The sequence below is a fragment of the Schistocerca cancellata genome, chromosome 3 (assembly GCF_023864275.1).
Source record: "Schistocerca cancellata isolate TAMUIC-IGC-003103 chromosome 3, iqSchCanc2.1, whole genome shotgun sequence".
Lineage (NCBI taxonomy): Eukaryota > Metazoa > Arthropoda > Insecta > Orthoptera > Acrididae > Schistocerca > Schistocerca cancellata.
Window position 1 is genome coordinate 198,520,329 of NC_064628.1, and position 25,403 is coordinate 198,545,731.

At 41.5% G+C, this 25,403-nt stretch overlaps 1 protein-coding gene across 1 annotated transcript in view; it reads left to right on the plus strand.

Moving 5' to 3' along the window:
• The window catches only part of LOC126174816 (gem-associated protein 5), a 313,470-nt gene that overhangs the window by 285,365 nt on the left and 2,702 nt on the right, over positions 1 to 25,403 (plus strand). Inside the window, exons 20-21 of the mRNA XM_049921193.1 lie at positions 7,131 to 7,367; positions 21,913 to 22,075. Of these exons, the coding sequence (XP_049777150.1) occupies positions 7,131 to 7,367; positions 21,913 to 22,075 (400 nt within the window). The remainder of the gene's footprint in view (positions 1 to 7,130; positions 7,368 to 21,912; positions 22,076 to 25,403) is intronic.

Below are 25,403 nucleotides of genomic sequence, written 5' to 3' on the forward strand. Positions count from 1 at the left end.
ACATCAATGTTCATCACTTGATGTAAACATAATATGAGCTCCAAAGTAGGGGTCGATCATTATGAAATAGATAAGTAGGTTTGATAGAATGAAGCTGGACATTTCATCGCAGATCATACAGTTGCCCATCCAGCTCCAATGTCACATACTAAGAGAGATACACTGAACATCATTGGAAGGTTTACTGTTTACTGAAGAAACTCCAAAAATCGTCAAGCAACCCATGATCAAAATGTTCATGATGGCAAAATCTGAGAAATTTCAGCTCTTGCAGATTTTTACTGAGAGTTGTTGCAGAAATGTTCAAATGCATTTATGTTCTGCTTCAAATGATTTCTGAGTTAAATGGGTGTAAAGATATTACTTTTTTCACTGGTGTTGTAGTTCTTTGGCAGAGATATCGGTGTGAAATAAGGGATTCTGATCCAGTAAGGACCGAGTCAGTAGTTGTGGTTATATATGTAGTGAGATAACTGTGCCAATGGCATAAGAGAATCTATGAGGTGTTGTTTGTGTGACATAATAAATACATTTATTATGTACATAGTTGTCCACCCTGCAGCTGAGAAGTCAGCATGCCTGACTGGCATGTGGATGAGGACCCAGGTTCAGTTCAGTTGTTTTCCTTGGTGGGAAGGCTGCATTGGGATGCACTCAGCCTCATGGTGGCTATTGAGGATCTATTTGAGTAGGAAGTAACAGTTCCAAGTTTAGAAAGTTGAAAGCAGTCTTGAGATTGTGATGCTAGCAGCAATATCATCCATACCACATCTGAATTACGATACTGGTAGAGGAGGCATTGCAACTGGTAGGTACTGAGTGATCCATCAGTGTTTGAACGTAGAGCCCATATATATATTCCTGTGCAGAACCTTGGGGCACCGCTTTAAACAGCTATGGTGAACATAATATCTTGTGCAAATACATAAAATTAGTTCTTCAAAATCTCTGGATATTTTGTCATCTTTATCAGTTAACTGTCATTGTGATCTTTGGCCTGAAAACTGATTTGGTGCAGCTCTCTAATCCTGTCCTGTGCAAGTCACTCCATCTCCGAGTAAGAACTGTGGCCTATACTTGGATTAAAATACCTTTTTGATTGATGTTTCAGCAAGCCAAGTGGTAAGGGACAGCTGTTAGCTTCTTTCTTGAGAGCCACGTGATCACAGTGCTGCCTGTTTTGCAAGTGCAAGCAGAGCTTTGTCAAGCATGGAATGCATCTCACTGGCAACATCTTCCCTGCCACTGCAATCTGTCAATCACAAAGTTATTTTATTGAAACTAAACATCTATCAGAAACTGCTTACTGTATCCATGCCTAGGTCTCCTTCTTAGAATATTTATCCCCCACACTTCCCTCATTACCAAATAGACTATTACATGATCCCTCAGGAAGTGTCCTATCAAGTGATCCCCTCTTTACGTCAAGTTCCCTAATTCCATCAAGTATGTCCTTATTAATTATTCAGTATACATGGTGTATACGCCCTGGGAAATCCGGGAAAAGCCCACGAATTTTTTCATCCGGAAGAAAGTGGGAATAACCTGGGAATTTTTAAGAATTCTGGGAATTTTTCATTGTTTTAGTTTTCAGTTAAATTTTTGTAATTGTGACTGATAAGAATTGACTCTCTAACAAAGAATATTGCTATATCCTTCTACTTCAGAATAATACTGTGCGCTGCAAAAAAACATAAATGGGAGAAAAAAAAAGAAATAAAATCTAACTTGCAAAGGAAATGCTCCAATTGCAAAACAAAACACAGCATACACACAAGCGTCTGCAAACAACAAAGTATGTCGAAGGCTTTAGAACGAAGACTATGCAAAACTTCACAACAACCAATGATGTGCGTGACCTCACAGTTGTTAACATTAGGTTTGTTTGAGCAGTTGCCAGCGGACTGATGCGCAATTGAGTCACGTATGAGCAGTACCTTCTCCCACTTCTGGCTTCTTAACGTGTGGCTGTTGGCTATATTGGCAGTAGTAACAAGCAGTCATATGCTACCAAGAACAATTTTTCTTGCACGCCCATACTGCTATATTCATGCACGCGCAGATCAGTCTGAATTGTGGAGGGGAGGATGTAGTCCCCACTTGACCAGTGTTTACATGAAGTGATTTTGCTGTTTCCTCTTCATTTACAGCTCTCATGTCAAATGGACACAAAACAGATTTCTGTGGCTGGGAGCCATCAAGGGAATTAAAATACATTCACATGCTTACAGAAGGCTAAAATATGTTATTAGTTACAGTTTTCTTATTTCCACATTTTTGGCAGTCAAGTGTTAATCACCTTGCAGAACAATGAAGTTATTTTTGTCAGCTTGATAAAGAAAATTCCCTTTTATTAATCTTTTCCATCCAGGCAGCCAATTTAGTTGAAACAAAGGGTTTCATTCCACACAATTGGCTGGTTTCAACTTTTTCCTGAATTAAAAGTGCATTTGTTCATCTTCTGACACATATAGCATTATGCCATAATAAAGAACCAATCATGAGATAATACGGTCAGAGTGTTCCAAGAAAATTTACATCCCGAAAACCACATTGAAAAGTTTAATATCAGGTTGGGGCCTACTTCATCAAGAATCTGGACATATTAATGTGCACTTTAAGCTGAATCATGCATTTTAGTGTGGTTTATGAAATTCCAATGCTCTTGGAGTATCATCTGATGTCCTGTTTTATATATTTAGAACGAAGACTATGCAAAACTTCACAACAACCAATGATGTGCGTGACCTCATATATATATATATATATATATATATATATATATGACGTAATGTAAGATCTCTTAATGCTTTATACACATGAACATAGGGGCTTCCTCCACCATCATAGCTGCACACGCGCAGTAATGCCTGTTTTCTGGCGCTCTGTGGCAAATGGTGAAACAAACCTATTTCTAACAGGTAGCAGGAAAATATTGTGAATGGTGGTTTGAAAAGCGTTACTTTCAAAGTAAATTTCCTTTTACACAAGATGAATTATGTTACCTGTGAGAATGTGTGATGAATTTCTTAAATCACAGAGTGTTTAACTGGCATTTAAAACTTAACACTTTGAGGACCAGCCACTTACAAGAATTTCAAGCCCAGAAAACCAGACATGTCGTTATTAAAATTTTATTGGGCATTTGTGTGATATATCTGTGAGTGTAACACATGCAGGAACAGATCAATATTATAATTGAAGGCTTAGCTTTTCTTGTAGCTTATTAATCTTTGAGACCAATTTTATATGAGGAAGTCTAGCTTTTCTTGTAGCTACACCGTGTGTATTAATTTAAACTATTAACTTTTCCAATTTGTGTGTTCGCGCGCTTAACAGTGATGCTGCTATTGGCTGACTACATCATGTGCCCTATGCTCTGAATGTGTGCTGTCATTGACTGGCGAGATCACATGATATGAGCTACGATTGGCTACAAGAGGGCATCGCAATCTGAATTTCAACACGTCGGAAACTAACACGCTGTTTTTGGTGGAATTCGAATGTATACTTTTGTAACACGAAAATATGCAGCATAACATGTTGTTCACATCAAAGATCTTTCAAATACGTGTTTTTTGTGTAAAGTGCTGGAAAGCTCCACATCGGTGTATAAAACCTTAACCATTTAAAAGGTTGATAAGTTTTTCAGTTCTGAAGGAAAGAATACTGTCACTTAACATGGAAAAAGTGTATTTTCATCTGGGAAAAACTATTTTTAACTGGAAACTCTGGGAACTTTTTTCCTTGCCCACGTATACACCCTTGTATACCTATCTACCTGATCTACCCACCTAATCTTCAGCAGTCTTCTGTAGCACCACATTTCATAAGTGTCTACTCCCTTCTTGTGTGAATTACTTACTGTCTGTGTTTCATTTCTGTACAAGGCTATGCTCTAAAATATACCTTCAGAGCCTAAATGCAGTTTATAGATGAGTGTGGTACTGTATGTGGCATAGATAGTGAAACTTTTCAAACATCACAGAAATTAATGCAGCTTAGAGAAGCACACTTTACTCTACATGACATGAGTTTAAAAAGTTATAGTTGCAAAATACTAACACGAATTCTTTACAGAAGAATGGGAAATCTGCTATAAGCCAGCCTCATAGAAGATCAGTTTGGATTCAGGAGAAAGTTAGAAACATGCAAGGCAGTACTAATCCTACAACTTCTCTTAGAAGATATATTAAGGAAAGAAAAACCTATGTTTACAGCATTTGTAGACTTGCAGAAAGCTATTGATAACATTGACTGGAATACACTGTTTGGAATTCTGTAGCTAGCAGAGGTAAAACACGGTGAGTGACACACTATTTACAAATGGCACAAAAACCAGGTGGCAATATAAGAGTTGAAGAGCCTGAAAGGGAAGCAGTGGTTGAGAAGGGAGTGAGACAGGTTTACAGCCTATCCTCAATGTTACTTAATGTGTACACTGAACAAGGAGTAAAGGAAACCAAAGAAACATTTGGATTAGGGATTAAAGTTCAGAGAGAAGAAATAAAAACTTTCAGGTTTGCCAAAGACATTGTAATTCCGTTATAGATAGCAAAAGACTTGGAAGAGAAGTTGAACGAATTGACAGAATATTGAAAGGAGGATATAAGATGAACAAAAGCAGAACAAGGTTAATGGAATGTAGTCAAATTAAATTAGGTGATGCAGAGGGAATTAGATTAGGAAATGAGTCACTAAAAGTAGAAGAAGAGTTTTGCTATTTTGACAGTAAAATAACTGATTATGTCCAAAGTAAAGAGGGTATAAAATGTAGACCGGCTATGGGAAGAGAAGTGTTTCTGAAGAAGAGAAATAGATATAGATTTAAGTGTTAGGAAGCCTTTTCTATTTGTCTTCAGAGTAGCCTTCAAATGTGGACGATAAGAAGTTCAGACAAAAGAATAAAAGCTTTCAAAGTGTGCTGCTACAGAAGAATGCTGAAGATTAGATGGATTAATTGTGCAACTAATGAAGAGGCACTGAATAAAATTGAAAATAAAATAAATTTGTGTGGCCTAACTTGATTAACAGAAGGGATTGGTTAGTAGGACATATTCTGAGACATAAAGGGATCACCAGTTTAGAAGGAGACCAAGAGAGGAATACAGTAAGAAAAATCAGAAGGATGTAGGTTGCAGTAGTTGTTCAGAGATGAACAGGCTTTCACCGGATAGAACAGCATGGAGAGCTGCATCAAACCAACTTTGAACTGAAGACTATGACAACAACAACAACAACAACAACAACAACATTAACAGCACACAGACAAGAAAGTGAGAAATTGTTTGGTGAGTTGGAGTGCAGGCAATAAAAAGGACAAATTGACTTCAGGAAAGTCACAGATATTAATTATATGTTGGAGAGAAGGTAATAGAATGCCAAAGTGATGATACTTGTAGAGAGTTTTGTCAGTTTAGTTTTTCAGGTTCTGTACCATGTACAAAACTAATAAGTCTGGAAACAGTCACTAGATAAATTATTCAAAGATTTGTGTTTTTTTCCCAAGGAAAAAAAGGGTTTGTAGGAGGAAAATACAATATTCTGGAAGGTGACCAAGCAGACAACTTAGCATATGTTTATATTTCAAAAGATTACTGTAGCAAAAACAAGGAAATTTTTATCATCATCCTGAAATGGTTTCCATTATTCATTTGTCAGATCACAAATTTACAAAAGTTCACAATCACCTCATTTATCCACTTTTCTTGTGTATCCTTTTGATGTCATCTAGTCTTATGAACAGGAAACTAACAGTGTTAGGTATGGTATTTTGAATGACCAGATAAAAATACTAGCAATTTTACAGTTAAGGCAAATGCAACTGAGATGTTGCCTCATACAAATGGTAAAATTTGAAGAGGTTTAATCAAGCAAGAAGTATAACATGTTTCCATAATGCTTATATAAACTTTCCAGGGGCCATATGAAAAAGCCCAAACATCAGTTTCAAAAATTATTGGACTCTTGTCCAATAATGGTGTATGGCTTATAAGGAAAAACAAGACAAATCCAATTTAAGATCAATCTGTTAAGTCAGACCTAAGCTCCTGCAGTAGATGACATTCCTTCAGAATTACTGAAATTCTTGGAAGAGCCAACTATGACAAAACTGTTCTGCCTAATGTGCAAGATACGGTTCATGAGACAGCGAAATACCCCCTCACTGAATGAAGAATGCAATAACTACAGTTCAAAAGACTGCAGTTGAATACTGCCAAACTATCAGTATAGTAAGTCATGGTTGTAAAATATTGGCAAGAATTATTTGCAGAAGAATGGAAAAATTGATAGAAGACAACCTGTGGGGAGATCAGTTTGGATGTGCAGGAACACATAAGGCAATACTGACTCTACATCTTATCTTGGAAGACATGTTGAGAAAAGGCAGGTTAATAGATTTACAGAAAGCTTTTGACAAATTGGAATACTCTCTTTGAAATTTTGAAGATAGTAGGAATACAATACAGACAGAAACCAGATTGCAGTCGGAGGACATGAAAGGAAGGCAGTAAGTGAGAAAGGAGTGAGACAAGGTAGTAGCATATGTGATTCAATCTGTGCATTGAGCAAGCTGTTAAGGAGACCAAGGGGAAATTTGTAAAAGAATATAAAGTTCAGGGAGAAGAACTTTAAAAAAAAATTACCATTGAAAATGCAAATCTGTCACAGATGGCAAAGAAATTGAAAGACCAGTTGAAGTGATGGGATAGTGTGTTGAAAAGAGTTTATAAGAAGAATATCGACAAAAGTAAAACAAGGCTAATGGGATATAATTGAATGTAATTGGGCTGCGCTGAGGGGGTTGGAAAAGGAAATGTGACACTAAAAGTAGTGGGAAGGTTTTGCTATTTGAGCAGCAAAATAACTGATGGCCAAAATAGAAAGGCTATAGATAGCAGACTTGCGACAGTAAGAAAAACATTTATAGAAAAGATATATTTGTTAATGTCCAATATAAATTTAATATATTTTGTCATAAAAGCATAAATGTCATATTTTGTTGTTAATCATTGTTCTCACACATGCCACATATATCACTTTCTGTTTATCATTGCTATGTTTTAATGCAGTTATTACATCTTAAAATATTTGCTTGTATTAGACACTCTTTTTGTTTTGTTTTTCAGAACACTTTGAAGTTTTTGGTCATTGTTCATAAAACATTGATTACCATGAGAAATTCATCAATGGAATCATCTGATAAAGATAACTGGGCATGGTTGCAAGGTTATTCAAAAAATACTGAACCACTGACTGAGAAAATAAAAGCTTTGTGGGTGGACTATAGTGGTACACCATCAATTGATGTTATCCAAGAAGGAATTTTGGAAAAAAACTTCAGTCTTCCTTTATCTGCAAAAGAGGTAATAAATTTAGCACAGAATTTCAGTGGGGCATCCATGCCGCAGAGCTACATATTTTCTTGCTCAAATGTTGTTGATGAAAAGATTTTATAGACTCTTTAATTTTGTATTTTTCAGAAGTTCGTAATGATTGTTATATGGTCTTCTGAAGTAGTGTGTGTGTGTGTGTGTGTGTGTGTGTGTGTGAGGGAGGGGTGCTACAAAAAAAATTGTCATTTTGAATAGACATAATGAGGGGGATATTCCCCAAATGACTAAATGCAAAGGAAGGAATATTGGGTTCAACATCCCATCAACATCAAGGTCATTAGAGATGGAGCAAAAGCTCAGACTGTGATGAGGATGGGGAAGGAGATCACCCATGCTCTTTCAAAGAAACCATTTCAGCATTTGTTTGAAATGATTTAGGGAAATCGTGGAAAACCTAAATTTAACCACTGCATCACCTCACTCGGTAAAATGCAAAGGAAATAAATCTGTGTTACAGTGTGATAATATCACTGTTGCAGTCAGTCATAGTTACAAGTAGTTGCAACCAGCAACTTAATTAAATGTTCCATTTCTAGTTTTGAACCATTTCAGGCACATTGTCAGTTCCATGAATATAAGTCGTTCCAAAAATTGTATTGCAGGTGCAGCCCGCCCTCTTTGCAAGAGGTGGTACTAAGACCAGAGATAGCGGTAATAAATTATATACATGAGGTGGGGAAGGGGGGAGGGATACCAGGTTACAGGTTGGAGAAGAGGAACCACCGCTTCCTGATGGAGTGTGCAGGGACTAGAGGTGGCAGGACAAGGCTGCCAGATGCAGTGTCTGGAGGCTTTGGAGATGGGAGGGTGAGTGAAAAAGGGGAGTGGGAAGGAGAGGAGCAGAGAAGTGCAAGAGACAAGTGAGTGCATTGGCAGAGAGCAGTGTGCAGTGAAGGTGAGGGGATGTGAATTGGATGGAGGTGATAGGATGGAGGGGGCAGAAACTATTGGGTGGAGGGTGTTGGGTAGTAGGTTACCATAGGTTGAGGCCAGGTTGATTTCAGGAATGGAGAATGTGTTGTAGGGATAACTTTCATCTGCACAATTCAGAAACGCTGGTGATGGATTTGAGAATCCAGATAGCCAAGTCTGTGAAGCAGCCATTGAAATCAAGCATGTTACACTCAGCTGCATGTTGTACCACAGGGTGGTGCAATTCGCTCTTGACCACAGTTTGACTATGGCCATTCATCCCGGAGAACACCTGGTTGATAGTCGTGCCAACATGAAAAGCTGAGTAGTGATTGCAGCAGAGCTGGTAAATGATAAGATATATGGCTGCTTTCACAGGTGGCCCAGCCTTTGTTGTGGAGGATAAGCATGTGAGAGAACTGGAATAGGAGGTGCTGGGTGGGTGGATTGAGCATGTCTTGCAAATGGGTCTTCCACAGTGATACAGTCCCTGTGACAAGGGGTTGGGATTGGGATTGGGAGTGGCATAGAGATGGACCAGGATATTGTGGAGGTTGTGTAAGTAGCGAAACGTCACTTTAGGAGAGGTGAGAAGAATCTTGGGTGGGATGTCACTCATTTCAGTTCATGGTGATAGATCATCAAGTCCCTGGCGTAGGATGTGGCTCGCTCATTCCAGTCTAGGGTGGTACTGGATAATGAAGGGGCTGCTCTTGTTGTAGCTGATTCTTGGTAGTGGTGGAAGGATTTGGAGGGGGGGGGGGGATCATTGATGTGGCCCAGGAAATGTTCTTGTGGATTGTGCCTGTATGTGAAGACATTTGTGAGACCTTAAGCATACTGGGCAAGGGAGTTCTTATCACTACAAATACTCCATCCCCAGGTGGCTATGCTTTATGGGTGTTTTTGCAAAAGGGATGGCAACTGTCTAAATGCAGTTACTGTTGGTGTTTGGTGGGTTTAATGTGGACAGAGGTATGGATGGAGTCATAAGATTGGAGGAGGTCAACATCCAGGAAGGTAGCACACTGGGTTGAGGAGGACCAAGTGAAGCTGATGGGACAGAAGGTGTCAGGTTGTAAAGGAATGAGAATTGGGTGTTGGTCCTGAGTTGATCATTAATATATCATTAACGAACCTGAACCAGATCATGGGTTTTGGGAGGCTAGGGAGGTTTCCTCTAGGTGTCCCACAAACAGGTTGGCATAGGAGATAGCATGCAGGTGCCCATGGCTGAGTAGTTGTGTGTTATCATGAAGTTAGTAAGGTGTGTGAGGAATGAGGTTGGGAGAGATAGTGTTCAATATAAGTAAGACCATGGGCATGAAGGATGTTGGTGTGTAGGGAACTGGCATCAACAGTGATGAATAAGGATCCAGAAGGTAAGGGGTGGGGTTTTTGGATAATCGGTGAAGGGGGGTATCTTTGATGTGGGAGGGTAGCTTTTGGACAATTTGTTGGAGGTGATTGTCAATGAGGACTGAAACTCTCTCAGTGGGGGGCACAATAACCACCTACAATAGGACATGCAGGATTGTTCAATTTGTGGATTTTGGGAAGCATGCAGAAGCTGGTTGTGAGAGGTGTGGGGGGTGAGAAGGCAAGTAGATTCAGGGGAGAAGTTCTGGGAAGGGTCTAAGGCTTTAAGGGGGGGATTAGAGGTTATGCTGAACTTCTGGAACGGGATCACTTTGGCTGAGTTTGTCTTTTATGAGTCAAGTCAATTGCCAGTGCCCTTATTCCAGGTAGTTACTTTGATTTGTAATGGCAGTGGTAGCGCCTTTGTCTTCAAGTAGTATGATCAGGTAAGGATCTGCTTTGAGGCTGTGTATGGCTGCCATTTATTCTGCTGAAAGATTTGTGTTCTTGGGAAGGGACTTGGGTAAGGATAGTGAAGCCATGATGGAGGTAAGGAATTGCTGAAAGGCTACCTGGGGTTGGTTTGGTGGGAAGGCGGAAAGAGTCGCGGTTGAACATTGGTATGAACTGAACTGGGGAAGGCAGGATTCAACATTTCAGTTAGACTAGCTGTGATTGCAATGATTGGTGCAAAGAAGTGTTTCCATAGCAGAGAGGAGAGGGTGAGTAGGTCTTTGATGAGTTCATCAAGGATAATTTGGATGTAGGGTTAAAGGTAAGACCTTTGGATAGGATTGAAATTTCTGTGGGGTTGAGAATGTTGATGGAAAGGTTAACAGCAGTGTTCCAGGATTGTTTGGCTCTGGATTTGGTGAAGTGTTGATAGGGAGTTTTGGGGGATGTGGAAGTTGAAAAGGTCAGTTAAGCATGGTCTGGATGCTGTGAGGGGTTGAGGAGGAGGAACTCTTTGGGTAGCATAGGGCTTGGATAGTGGTTTCCCGAAGTAGGATGTCAGCAGGTTGGATAACTTATGGAGATGGTATCTGTAATGCTCTTCCAGATGCTGTAGATCAAGGGATACTAGGTCATACTAGTCTCAGGAAACAAGGACTCGAGACAACATACAGCGCTTCGTATTAAATAAAACAGTAAACCAGTGAAAAACTGCTTTTAATAAATATTTTAAATACAAGAATGCACTTGTACAATCCGAGAAAACATGCAGCATTTCTTATTAAATAAAACAGTAAACTAGCGAAAAACTGCGAATATCTTGGGGGGGGGGGGGGGGGCGCGGGAGCTGCCCCCCCCCCCCCCCCCCCCCCCCCCTCTCCCCGACGCTCGCTGGGTACGCCCATGTCACCAGCCATCATGGCAAGTACAGCTTGGAAGCGGCGGGAGGTACGGCATGAATTGTTCCAACTTTTACACTTTTATCAGTTCAAGTCTGCTGAGTAGAATACCTTGGTGTCAAGACACTTAACCACATAATACACTCCTGGAAATTGAAATAAGAACACCGTGAATTCATTGTCCCAGGAAGGGGAAACTTTATTGACACATTCCTGGGGTCAGATACATCACATGATCACACTGACAGAACCACAGGCACATAGACACAGGCAACAGAGCATGCACAATGTCGGCACTAGTACAGTGTATATCCACCTTTCGCAGCAATGCAGGCTGCTATTCTCCCATGGAGACGATCGTAGAGATGCTGGATGTAGTCCTGTGGAACGGCTTGCCATGCCATTTCCACCTGGCGCCTCAGTTGGACCAGCGTTCGTGCTGGACGTGCAGACCGCGTGAGACGACGCTTCATCCAGTCCCAAACATGCTCAATGGGGGACAGATCCGGAGATCTTGCTGGCCAGGGTAGTTGACTTACACCTTCTAGAGCATGTTGGGTGGCACGGGGTACATGCGGACGTGCATTGTCCTGTTGGAACAGCAAGTTCCCTTGCCGGTCTAGGAATGGAAGAACGATGGGTTCGATGACGGTTTGGATGTACCGTGCACTATTCAGTGTCCCCTCGACGATCACCAGTGGTGTACGGCCAGTGTAGGAGATCGCTCCCCACACCATGATGCCGGGTGTTGGCCCTGTGTGCCTCGGTCGTATGCAGTCCTGATTGTGGCGCTCACCTGCACGGCGCCAAACACGCATATGACCATCATTGGCACCAAGGCAGAAGCGACTCTCATCGCTGAAGACGACACGTCTCCATTCGTCCCTCCATTCACGCCTGTCGCGACACCACTGGAGGCGGGCTGCACGATGTTGGGGCGTGAGCGGAAGACGGCCTAACGGTGTGCGGGACCGTAGCCCAGCTTCATGGAGACGGTTGCGAATGGTCCTCGCCGATACCCCAGGAGCAACAGTGTCCCTAATTTGCTGGGAAGTGGCGGTGCGGTCCCCTACGGCACTGCGTAGGATCCTACGGTCTTGGCGTGCATCCGTGCGTCGCTGCGGTCCGGTCCCAGGTCGACGGGCACGTGCACCTTCCGCCGACCACTGGCGACAACATCGATGTACTGTGGAGACCTCACGCCCACGTGTTGAGCAATTCGGCGGTACGTCCACCCGGCCTCCCGCATGCCCACTATACGCCCTCGCTCAAAGTCCATCAACTGCACATACGGTTCACGTCCACGCTGTCGCGGCATGCTACCAGTGTTAAAGACTGCGATGGAGCTCCGTATGCCACGGCAAACTGGCTGACACTGACGGCGGCGGTGCACAAATGCTGCGCAGCTAGCGCCATTCGACGGCCAACACCGCGGTTCCTGGTGTGTCCGCTGTGCCGTGCGTGTGATCATTGCTTGTACAGCCCTCTCGCAGTGTCCGGAGCAAATATGGTGGGTCTGACACACCAGTGTCAATGTGTTATTTTTTCCATTTCCAGGAGTGTATTTGTAAGCACTACTGGATGTCCAGCATAATTTTTTTCTCCATGAACATTTTTTCGTAATGTGTAAATTATGGGAAAAGTATGTTGACGAAAAATTGGGTGCAGATTAACATAGTGGACACAATAAAAAATGTCGTAAACAGTGGGGAAAGATTAATTCCGGGAACATAAAAGCGAGGTCTTACTTCATGTATAAACATGCAAAAATTCACCAAATGTGTAAAAAGAACAAAAAGCCACACAAATACATAAAAATACATGCCAGGCAATATTCGCCTATTGAGATAAAGGAAGAGGGGAGGGGGGGGGGGTGGCATTGATTTACTTGATGCTCACACATTTGTTTAGCACAGGTAGATGTGGAAAACAACATACAAAAATACATGAGGGTTAGGGAGGCAATGGGATCAGCATGAACAATTTAATTGTTGGTAGGAAGAATTTGGGACATCAGAAGCTGCACTGACAATCTGCAGTCACGTAATCTGGGTCCTCCTCTCCACCACCAGCTTTTCTGGACTGCATAAATGGGAGTACCCCTACAACAAATTCACCACTCCTCCTGAAATCATCCTGGCCTCAAACTGCAGTAACTGACTGTCCCCGCCCAATAGTTTCTGCCCCCTCTGTCTTATCAATTGTGTCTAGTTCACATCCCCTCAACCTTATTGTGTGGTGCTCTAAGCCAATGCACTCACTAGTCCAATGCCCTTCTGTGCTCCTCTCTTTTCTACTCCATTTTTTAACTCCTCTCCCTCCCCCCACAGCCTCTTGATGCTGTGCATGGCAGTGTTGTCCTTCCACCTATAATCCCCACATGCTCTGCCAGACAGGACTGGCCCTTCTCCCTCCACCCATAACCTGCTGTTCCTCCCCATTCCCCAGTTTGCTCTGGATTATTGCTCCCTTTCGACGCAATTCAGGTACATTTTGGTCAGAATGGGTAGAGCTAACGGTCATGTGTACTTGATGTGTGCTTGCTTCTGTGAATGTTATTCTCTTTTCTTTAGTTTTCCCGTGAAGAAGGCTTTGACAAGAAGCTTAGTGTGTAACATTCTTGTTGTTGTGCCTGTTTGCTAGTGTCATGATTATGGTTAATAGTAACTATCTTTTTCATAATTTTTCAAAATCCCTACAGTACTTCCTAGGATTAGCCCTAATATACATTCTCATAATACGTGTTGAAAAAGAAAGTTATATATAGCTGCTGGTAATAATAATTTTGTGTAGCCCATTATCCATGTGTAAATCTTTCAGTTGCATGCCATATTGGCTACCTGTGTATCTCTAACCTATCCCAGTTATCCAACAGGAGAAAGGGGACCAACAGGTTAATTCCGAACTGAGGCTATGCATCATTTCTGGCAAAATTCAACGCCATTGAGAAGTAAATGCTTGGTTAAAAGCCCAAGTGAAATACCCTTGGTCTGGCTGGAATTCGATCCCTTTTGGTTTCCAGGCACGCACTTGCCTGCAAGACCAACATGCCTGATGTAGATTCTGGTCAAGCTTCACTGCTCTCTGGGTCTGCACCAGCTGATTACTTTACTACTTTTCATGCCAGATGCTACTGCTTTTTGTGCCAGATACTACCTGCTTTGTACCAGCTTGTAGCTAGTATCATTGCCGGGAAATGTCATTCCCAAGTGACAGTTAAATATAGGGCAGATAACAATATATTACTCACTTACCATTACTGAGTGGAAATAAATGTATACATGAACCTTCCTTATGATTCAGTATACCTCCTAGTGAAAATGTGTCAAAATCGCTACTGTAGTTTTGAGATTACCTTGAAGATACAGGCAGAAACCATGGTGGAGGACTTAAATTTATAATCTGGACTGATATTGAACTTAACTTACGTAATTATTGAGGCAGTATCAGGATGCTCCCATTAGCATTGCTTTTTGGCCATTGAGTTAAGAATGGGACTGAAATATAAAGGTCTCTGGTTACAGATTGTAACTAAGTCCTCACTTCTCGATCCATCTGTCACCCTGATGCTTCGAACTTGATGAGCTGTGGACTTGCTATGCAATGCTACTACTTCTGGCTGTGTGACTTCATCTCCATCTGCAGAAGGTCGAGGGCTGTACAAGATGTCAGATCAGGGCTGTACAAGATGTCAGATCTACTCCAACAATTTACAAAATGACGTTAATTCTTCTGTATTTTATGTTCACTTTTTCTCTTTCTACAACTTCAATGGTAATTCTGGGCCAACAGAGCTCAGACAGTTTCAACATACATTCACCTTACTTTGACATTAACCAACGATTGAGAGGCAGTTGTGATTATTGGTCATTGTTGTTTTTAATTTTTTATTTATTTTTTCTTGATATTCTTGCATGCCTCTTTTTGCTCCTGGTCTACCAAGGCACCATGAAGCCCATGTCCAAAAAAACAAGTGCTGTGGCATAGCAGATGGAGCATTTTTTCCACCTTCGTGTCTTGACAGTGTCTAGATCTGACTTTATTTACTGTTCATCTGCCCAAACATAATATGAGGGATGGAACTTTAATAGTGGTGACTATTTATTTACAGCTTGTACAAAATAAATACGTGGTTCAAAGTTTCATTGACCTTCAAAGTAGTCACTAGCATTGTGTATAACCCATTGCCAGTGATGTGTGAAGTCATAGGATACTCTTAGCAGTGCCAGTTGTGTTGACAGTTCAAGTGGCGTGGTCTATTGCCAGATGAATTTGTAGCCATTCTAAAGTGAATGCCGTGAAGTGTTTCCTTCAGCTTAGAAACTGATTTGAACTTACGAGGGCTTAAGCCAGGGGAGTGCAGTAGGTGGTATAGCACTTAGCAGCCCCATCAGTCAAACAAATCAGTAAGAACTTGCACTGTACGTGCTTGAGCATTGTCCCGCAAAATGATGTCAGGTCCTGCAGAAAGTGTCATCTCTTCTGTCTCTATGCTGTTCATTTTTGGAACACAACCTACGACCAGCTTAGAGACAGAAGTGATGACACTTTCTGCAGGACCTGACCATCATTTTGCAGGACAATGCTCAAGCACGTACAGTGCAAGTTCTTACTGATTTGTTTGACTGATGGGGCTGCTAAGTGCTATACCACCTACTGCACTCCCCTGGCGTAAGCCCTCGTAAGTTCAACTCAGTTTCTAAGCTGAAGGAAACACACGGCATTCACTTTAGAATGGCTACAAATTCGTTGGGCAATAGACCGCGCCACTCGAACTGTCAACACAACTGGCACTGCTAAGAGTATCCTACGACTTCCACATCACTGGCAATGGGTTATACACAATGCTGGTGACTACTTCGAAGGTCAGTAAAACTTTGAACCATGTATTTATTTTCTACAAGCTGTAAATAAATAGTCGCCACTATTAAAGTTCTAACCCTCGTACAAGGGTGTTCTCAGCTTAGTAACTACCTGAAATACTTTTTAACGTTGCAGAAAAAGATTGATTGCTACTCACTGCAAAGAAGACACATTAAGTTGTAGACAGGCACAATTGAAAGACACTTGCATGAAACTTTTGACCATAGGATTCAACAGCAGAAGAGAAACACACAACATTCACGCAAGCACACATCATGCACACATGACCACCAACTTCGGCAGCTTGAACCAGAATGCAACTACAGTATAACCTTGTTAGTGCGAACTCGCATAAGATGAACTCGTGGTTAATGCGAAAAAAATATTGGTCCCACCAGGAATACATTAGTTCTTATGGTATGTTTTATCGGTTAAGGCAAATTATGAACTCTGTCTCATTTTCTACCATAATTAAATTTCACTGTAACACAAACTTCCGACCTTAGAGTATTCTAAAGTGTAATTTTTTTCCGAAATGAATGTAGGAAATGTAGCTACAAAGCTAATTATACTTATTGTTGACTCGTTTTTAACGTATTGTAGGTCGGTAGCCGCAATTATCACCTCTCAATCAGCGTATGCTGTCATTGTAAGACATTGAATAATGTGTGCAGCAGCATTTAGGAATGTACTCAGTGCCAGATTTGACAGGTGTTCTGTCTTTCCTAGCCATGTTGAGTTGGAATACTGAATAAAAACTACAGTTACAACCGGTACCGTAGCACGCGAAAATGGTAAAGAGGAAACAGACAGCTCTAAATGTACAGTTAAAGCTTAAGATTCTAGATGAAGTGGACCGTGGTACCTAGAAAATAGCAATTGCAAAGCAGTTTGGAATACCTAAATCTACGATTATTAAGAATAGAGAAAAAATTATTAATGCTGCGACATCAGGTTCTGGAAACAAATATAAATGGCTTCGTACCATCAAGTATGAAGACATCGAGACGTTACTGCTAGAATGTTTCAATCATATGTGTGCATCTAACAAACCTTTAACTGGCCCTGTGATTCAGTCAAAAGCAAATGACATTGCTAAAGATATGGGCATCGAAGACTTCCGTTGGTCTGCTGGTTGGTTGTATCAGTTCCAAAAGAGACATTCAATTTCATCTGTACAAATTTGTGGTGAAGCAAATAAAGTTGAAGAAGAAAGTGCGAACAGCTGGTTGCATGAATTCAACCGAGTGAGGGAAAAGTATACCTCGTGTGATCTGTTTAACATGGATGAAACTGGATTTTTCTACAATCTTTTTCCAAATCACACCCTGGGGATAAAAGGTGATAAGTATCATGGTGGAGCACGAAGCAAACAACATGTGAGTGTTGTACTGTGCTGTAATGCTGACAGCAGTGAAAAGTTTCGTCCCTGGGTTATCGGTAACTCCGAGAAACCACGTTGTTTTAAGAACATAAATATGGTCACTTTACCTTGCATCTACTCTCACCACAAGAAAGTTTGGATCGATGGCACATCATTTCGCAAGTGGCTTCTTCATTTCAACAGTCAAGTGGTTGCTCAAAATAGACATGTTGTTCTTACATTGGACAGATGTACTGCCCATAACGTTCATGATCTGAACCTATCCAACATAAAGGTTCAGTTTTTTCCACCCAATGCCACAAGCCGCCTTCAGCCTTTGGACCAAGGCATAATCTCTCTCATAAAGAGAGCTTATTGTAAGCAGCTTGTAAGAGCTGCAATTTGTGCTGCTGAAAACAATAGTGCAACCCTAAATTGGAATCTGCTTGATGCAATAAAAGCCATCGCAGCAGCCTGGAACTCAGTATAGCCACATCATATAAGGAAGTGCTTTAATGGAGCTTGGAGACATAGCAACACTGAAGATGTCCACAAGTTAGAAGATGCCACTTCACCTGATGAATGGACAGTTCTGCAGGACGTTGCGAACCCTGGGATTAATTTCGAAGAATTCATTAGTGTAGATGACGATGTTGCTGTATGTTCTTCTGTGGAATTGGGTGTGCCAAAAGCTGTGAATGAGGTGCAAGAAAATGAAGAGGAATAGAATACAGATACCATTCCACCTACCCGTCAGGAGATGTTTACAGCCGTGGACTGTTTAGAACGGTTCGCTTCAACATCCGACGTCACTGCTGGGTTTATGGACGCTATCATTACAATTGGTTGTGAAATTTCAAAATATTATCATTCCCATGAAAGTCAGTGAACCATGACCGATTTTTTTCCAAGACAGTAACGTACATTATTCGTGAGTACTTGGATTTTACAATCACTTTATAGTGTTATAAGTCTACAATAACGTGATTGATAGTGTAGTGTATTACACATTAGTGTACTGCTGTACACGTATACTTATTAAAATCTGTGTTTTTCACTTAACACGAATTTTTTTAACACGAACTCCTTATTTTTCGGTCCCTTCGTATTCGTGTTAACGAAGTTTCACTGTATCACGTGGGATGGAAGTTATCAAGTGGGATGGGAGCAGCAGTCTGGAGAGGATGGGGAAGGGGAAGCGATAGTAGCATACGGGTGGGAGGAGAGAGGAATGCTTTGTGGCTTTGTGTGCAGGTACTAGAATGCCAACGGGTGCAGCATTAGGAGGTTGTGCAACAGGGAGGTGGGGTAAAATAGGAATGAAGGAGAGGAGCGGGGAAAGATATGTGGGTGTGTTGGCAAAGGGCGGCAAACAAAGAGGATGGGGGACAAGAATGGGGAGGAGATGATAGAACAGAGGGGGTGGTAACTGTTGGGTGCAGGATGTGGAGACAGTATTGTTCCGTAGTTTGAAGCTGGGATAATTACAGGAGTGGAGAATGTTTTGTAAGGATAACTGTCATCTGTGCATTTCAGAAAAGCTGGTGGTGGAGGGAAGGAGCCAGATGGCTCGGGTAGTGAAGCAGCCATTGAAATCAAGCATGTTATGTTCGGCTGTTTTTTGTACCACAGGGTGGTTTACTTTGCTCTTGGCCACAGATTGGCGGCCATTCATTCTGGTGGACAGCTCATTAGTAATCATACCAGTTACTAGGGTTGCCCAGAAAGTAACGTACTGCATTTTGTTTCTTCAGCAATTCTTTATTGAAAACAATGAGAACTAAACACACAAAAGAATGGTGTTTTATCTACACACCACATTTTTCCATGTAATCTCCATCCCATCCTATGGCCTTCCTCCAGTGCAACACAAGGACATGTATGCCCTTTCAGTACCAATCCTTGTACTGGTTGTGGAGCCAGCACTTCACTGTGTGAATCACGTCCTCATCGTCCTCAAAATGTCTTCCACAAATCACATTAATGATGAACACCAACATCAGCTCACTTAACATATAATTTGTGACAGCCGTGGATGGTCTCCTAGATCAGTGCAAATCTTGGAGCTCCACCATTGCCTTCTGATGACCTCATCCTCTGTGCCCAAGGACTAACTGTACTTCTGTCGACAGCAAATGCTCCATAGACTTTTCACAAGTATTAGTGAATATTCTCCACAGTTTCTTTCTCTGCAGTGAGAAATTCAATAACGGCACATTTCTTGTAATGTACATCACCTACAGACACCATTTTGAAACTGTCCTGCAGCTACACTATCTGTCAGAAGTGATGGAAACTTGATGCACTCACTCAGGAGACTTCAGATAATACATACGCAATGTTTCACATTCGTAGTATTGTTTTCGGCCGAGAAAAAAAAATGCAATGTAATACTTTCTGGGCAGCCCTCATGAAAAGCTGAGTAGTGATTGCAGCAAAGCTAGTAGACGACATGCCTGCTTTCACACGTGGGCCAGCCCCTGATGGGGTAGGATAAACGTGTGATAGTACTGTAATAGGAAGTGCTGGGTGGGTGGATTGGGCAGGTCTTTTATGTGTATGACTGCTGTGTACTTCTCTTTTGTTACCAAAGACTGTGGCCAAAAGCTTTGTGTAAGTGTCTTTTAATTGTGCCTGTCTGTGAACTACTGTGATTTCTTTACAGTAAGTAGCAATCTATCTTCTCCTGCATTGTTGATATTCCTACCTGAAGTTTCTAAAATATGTTTACCACTCACAAAACATCTTCATTGGCCTAAAAGGATAGTGGTGGAACATGTTACTCCAAAGAACCTTGTGTTACACTATATTATGTACAAGAAATGTAAGAAGTACCCATGTCCATTTTATAATAAATGTTACTTGTTTCACTATTTTCCTGTGTCCAACTTGGAAACAGCATGTTCACACAGTGAAGATGGAATTGATGTTTGTACTGCTGCTTCGTTCCATTTTTCCTTCAACACTATATGCAGTGAAGGGAGTCAGGAAGACCACAAGAAAAGACTTCTATTAAAAGAATGCCTACACAATGCATCTTTCTCTTGTGCTAGTATATAGACAAAAGGAAAGATCTGCATGCATCAAAGTTGCCAGAGCACACCCAAGGAACTCATTTTGGTTACAAAGGCCATGTGGCACCACAGTACCCCTACAGTCAGCATCAGATGCCTTGAAACCTCACAACAGATTAAAACAGTGTGCTGGGCTGGGACTGGAATGCTAAACCTCACCCTTTGTTACAGACTCAGATGTTGAGGTTTGCCTCACAACTCACCATTAGAGATTTTCCTCTGCCATTACTGCTCTCATACTTCTCAAACTTCAGAAAAATTCTCCTGCATACTTCTCTGGACTAGCATTCCTGGAAGAAGGGAGAGTAGGAGAAAAGTAAAGCTATGAGGATGGGTTGTGAGCTGTGCCTGCACAGCTATCAGTAAGAGCATTACCTGCAAGAGGCAAGAGTTTGGGTTCGTGTCCTGGTCCACCACACCGTTTTAAACTGCCAAGAAGTGTTAAAACAGTGCACACTCCACTGCAGAGTGAAAGATTAACTATGGAGACATAAAATATTGCTGCAAGATTTTGGTGTACTTCTTGGGAAATGTGTAAGGTTATGTATAATTAAATTTTGTTTAGAGGTCTGCCAATAAAATTCATTACATGGGAACTAATTATACTGAGGTTTGAGCTACTAATTTCATGTCTGAAAGCAAAACCTTTCTGCACTTGATCATTTATGGAAACTAAAGACTAGTGGAGGGAAGTTCTTAGTGATGTTTATTAGCTTTTGTACTATTTTCAGTAATCATAATTTTTACATATCGGAGCATTTCATAATTATTTAATTGGATAGATTACAAATCTACTCACCAAGAGGTGGCAGAATACACACACACAAGTCTGTTGTAATTGGCAAGCTTTCGGAGCCAGTGGCTCCTTCTTCAGGCAGTAGGGTTGAAGGGGAAGGAAGAAGGGTGAAGGAAAAGGCCCGGAGAGGTCTAGGAAAAGGGGTAGATTTCAAGAAAGTCATCCAGAGCTGCAGGTTAGGGGAGGCTTACCGTATGAGATGAATAGGAAAGACTGACTGTTTGGGACTCCATTGGATGCGATTGTAGGTCTGGAATTTAGGAAGGCTTAAGGCTTTTTAGTTTACACAACAAAGTACAGATTTCATAATAGTACATAATAATACATATTTCATAATAGTAAACACTGAAGTGACAAGCATTATCACTTTAGGATATGATTTTTCTCAAAAGGGTATATCATTAATGTAGTTACTTGTGGGTAGTTTTTCTTTTATTCAGTGTAAAGGAAGCTAAAGTCATTGGTTACTAGACCACCAAAATGGGAGGGAGGTCCTGTTATATCTCCCATCAACAAAGTATCAAAGACAGGGCAAGTTGAAGACCTGAAGAGCAAGTTAAGTTATATAGAGGTGTAAACACTATAGGCCAAGATGTGGAATTTGTTTAAAATATGACAGCACCCAAATTTCAACTGGATAGTTACATTACACTACTTGCAACATATTGTAATGAAACATGTAAATTATGGATTTTTGTAGCCCATTTGTGGCAGTGTTGAATCCCAATTTTAATTACACAGTTGGTGGAAGGAAACTGTGTTCTAATTTAATATTGTTTTCATTTTGTCTTGACAGTTGTGGCTTGCAGTAAGTGAAAATGTGTGTGCTGCGTGCAGCACAAATGGTGAGGAGAGGCTCCATCACTTAATTCATGCTCTTGGTAAATGTTATCAATTTGAACTGTGCAATCCTGATGACAACAGTCTTCTTCAACTCAGTATGTGGCTAGCACCTAGAGGTGAGTATTGAACAATTGTTTTGAAAAGAAATAAAGATTTTCCCATACTACATGATCAGTGAGTAAATTCACTATTAACTGTGCACTACGGTGGTATTCATATTCAGAATTCATAGCATTGTAATTTGGGTATCAGGTTCAATAACCTTTTACAGTTGCCTCATGAAGAATTATTTTTGTGGAATTTCATGTATTGCATTAAAATTATTAATATTTTGGGCATAAAGTCACTCAACTTCTCTTAAAAAGGCCATAATAATAGTAATAACAACAAAAATTTTATTCTTGTATTTTATAGAGTTAGTATTGTGTGTACTTTGTAAGGTACTGAAGCTGAAATCAGTCAGTTTCACATAAGAATAAACAGAAATCATAACAGCCTTGATCAAAAGTTCATATATGTAAAATTAATTTTACGTTATCATTATTATTATTGACGAACTGCCTATTGGCTTCTGTCTCAGGTTCTTCGGCCGACTTTCATCTAATGATTTTACTGACGTTTCACCAGCACGAGTGGATGGCATTGTCGAAGCTTCACTCTCCATTGCCAGTGGTGAACTGGAGCCGAGCTCTCGGCCACGGACTATATGTACCTGGCGCGCCAACGTCCGAGGGCCTGCGGTCATTTCCGGTGCGGTTCTCCTCTTGCTACCCGCGACGGTCGTTCGCTGCAGTACGGGAAGCCATGATCCGTTTACCTTAAAGGTTTCCTCTTTCTTGTTGAAACAGTTCGCGTGTTTTTGTATTTCTACAGCTTCTCTGAACTAGCGCGTTTGATAGTGCTTCTCTACAGCCAGAACTTCGTGTCTGCGAATTTTATTACGTGGTCGGTCACACTCAGTGCCTGCTCTGCCACAGCCGATTCCTCCACCTGCCCCAACCTGCAATATTGCTTATGTTCTTTGAGCCTGATGTTGATCGATCGTCCAGTCATTCCGACTTAAACTTTTCCACATGTGAATGGTACACAGTATATTCCCGACATTGCAAGTGGGCCCCTTTTTCCCTTTGCCGATCTAAGACACTCTTTGATCTTCCTTGTCAGTTTGTGCAATATACAGCCGATTCTGTCCGTCACTCTGCGAATGTATGGCAGAAAGGCCATACGTGACATTTCTTTTTCTGATTCCTTACTTCGCCGAGTGTTTGGCTCTGTTACACTTCTAATATAATTTGTGGAGTACCCATTGCTCCTCAGGACAGTTCCCAGTGTTGCATTTCTCGTTTGAGTGTTGCGGCTCACATATTCGTCCTGCTCTCGTTACGAGCATACTAATTATGCCTCTTTGCTGTCTTGTGTGGTGGTTTGATAGTTTGTGCAGGTGTGTGTTGGTTTTTGATGCATGCTGTGTCCCAGGTTTTCACCATCCCTTGTGACCAGCACATCTAGAAATGGCAGTTTTTTGTCCTTTGCTACTTCCATGGTAAATTTTATGTAGGCATGGAGGCTGTTCAAGTGTCTTAGGAAGTCACTGAGCTGTTCTTCACCATGGCTCCATACAACGAAGGTATAATTAACATATCTGTATCACACCTTAGGTTTGCAAGTCGCCAAGTCCAGTACCTGTGCTTTGAATTGTTCCACGAAGAAGTTGGCCACCACTGGACTAAGAGGACTACCCATGGTGACACCTTCCAGCTGTTCGTAGAAATCGCCATTCCACGTGAAATAGCTTGTGGTGAAACATGCACAGAAGAGCTTTTAGGTGTCTTGCGGGAAAATGGAACCGATGTGCTCCAAAGTGTCACTGAGTGGCACTTTCATAAACAAAGAATCAACACCAAAGCTGACTAGGATGTTTTTTGGTGCAAGTTTCAGTTTCTTCAGCTTCTCAATGAAATGTCCTGAGTCCTTTGTGTATGTGTCGGTCTTCCCCACATGTGATTGGACCAGAGAGGCCAAGTGTTTTGCCAGTTTATATGTCGGTGAGCCAGGAATGCTAACAATTAGTCTTAGTGGAACGTTGTTCTTATGGATCTTGGGTAATCCATACTACCGAGGTGGTAGGGCTTCTGTGTTGTGCAGGTTTCTCTGTATGTCCGCCGGCAGAGAAGACGCCTTGATTAATTGATTTGTATTCCATGTGATATGCGGCATCAGATCTGTGCTTAGTTTTCGGTACCTCGTCGGATCTAATAGGTCTCAGATCTTTTGCTCATTATGGCTGAAGAAACTGAAACTTGCACCAAACGAATCAGCTTTGATGTTGTTTCTTTGTTTGCTAAAGTGCCACTCAACGATGCTCTGGAGCACTTCGGTTCCATTTTTCCGCAAGACATCTAAAATCGCTTCCGTGCATGTCTCACCACAAGCTATTTCACATGGAATGGCAATTTCTACGAACAGCTGGAAGGCATCGCCAAGGGTAGTCCTCTTAGTCCAGTGGTGGCCAACTTCTTCATGGAACAGTTCAAAGCACAGGTACTGGACTTGGCGTCTTGCAAACCTAAGGTGTGGTACAGATACATTGATGATACTTTCGTTGTATGGAGCCATGGTGAAGAACAGCTCAGTGACTTCCTAAGACACTTGAACAGCCTCCATGCCTACATAAAATTTACCATGGAAGTAGAAAAGGACAAAAAAACGCCATTTCTAGATGTGCTGGTCACAAGGGATGGTGAAAACCTGGGACACAGTGTGCATCAAAAACCATCACACGCAGATCGATACCTGCACAAACTATCAAACCACCACCCAAGCCAGAAAAGAGGCATGATTAATATTCTCGTAATGGGAGCAGGACAAATGTGTGTGCCACAGCACCTCAGATGCGAAATGCAACACCTGGAAAGTGTTCTGAGGAGCAATGGGTATTCCACAAATTATATTAGAAGTGTAACAGAGCCAAACACTCGGCGAAGTAAGGAACCAGAAAAAGAAATGTCATGTATGGCCTTTCTGCCATACATTCCCAGAGTGACGGACAGAATCAGCCATATATTGCGCAAACTTGGTGGTAAAGACGATTTTGAAACTGACAAGGTAGATCAAAGAGTGTCTTAGATCGGCAAAGGGAAAAAGGGACCCATTTGCACTGTTGGAAATATACCATATACCATGCATATGCGGAAAAGTTTATGTCGGAATGACTGGACGATCTATCAACACCAGGCTCAAAGAACATCAGCAATATTGCAGGTTGGGGCAGGTGAAGGAATCGGCTGGTTCTGGCTGTAGAGAAGCACTATCACACGCACTTGTTCAGAGAAGCTGAAGAAATACAAAAACACATGAACTGTTTCAACAAGAAATAGGAAATCCTTAAGGTTAACGGATCCTGGCTTCCCATACTGCAGTGAACGACCGTCACAGGTAGCAAGA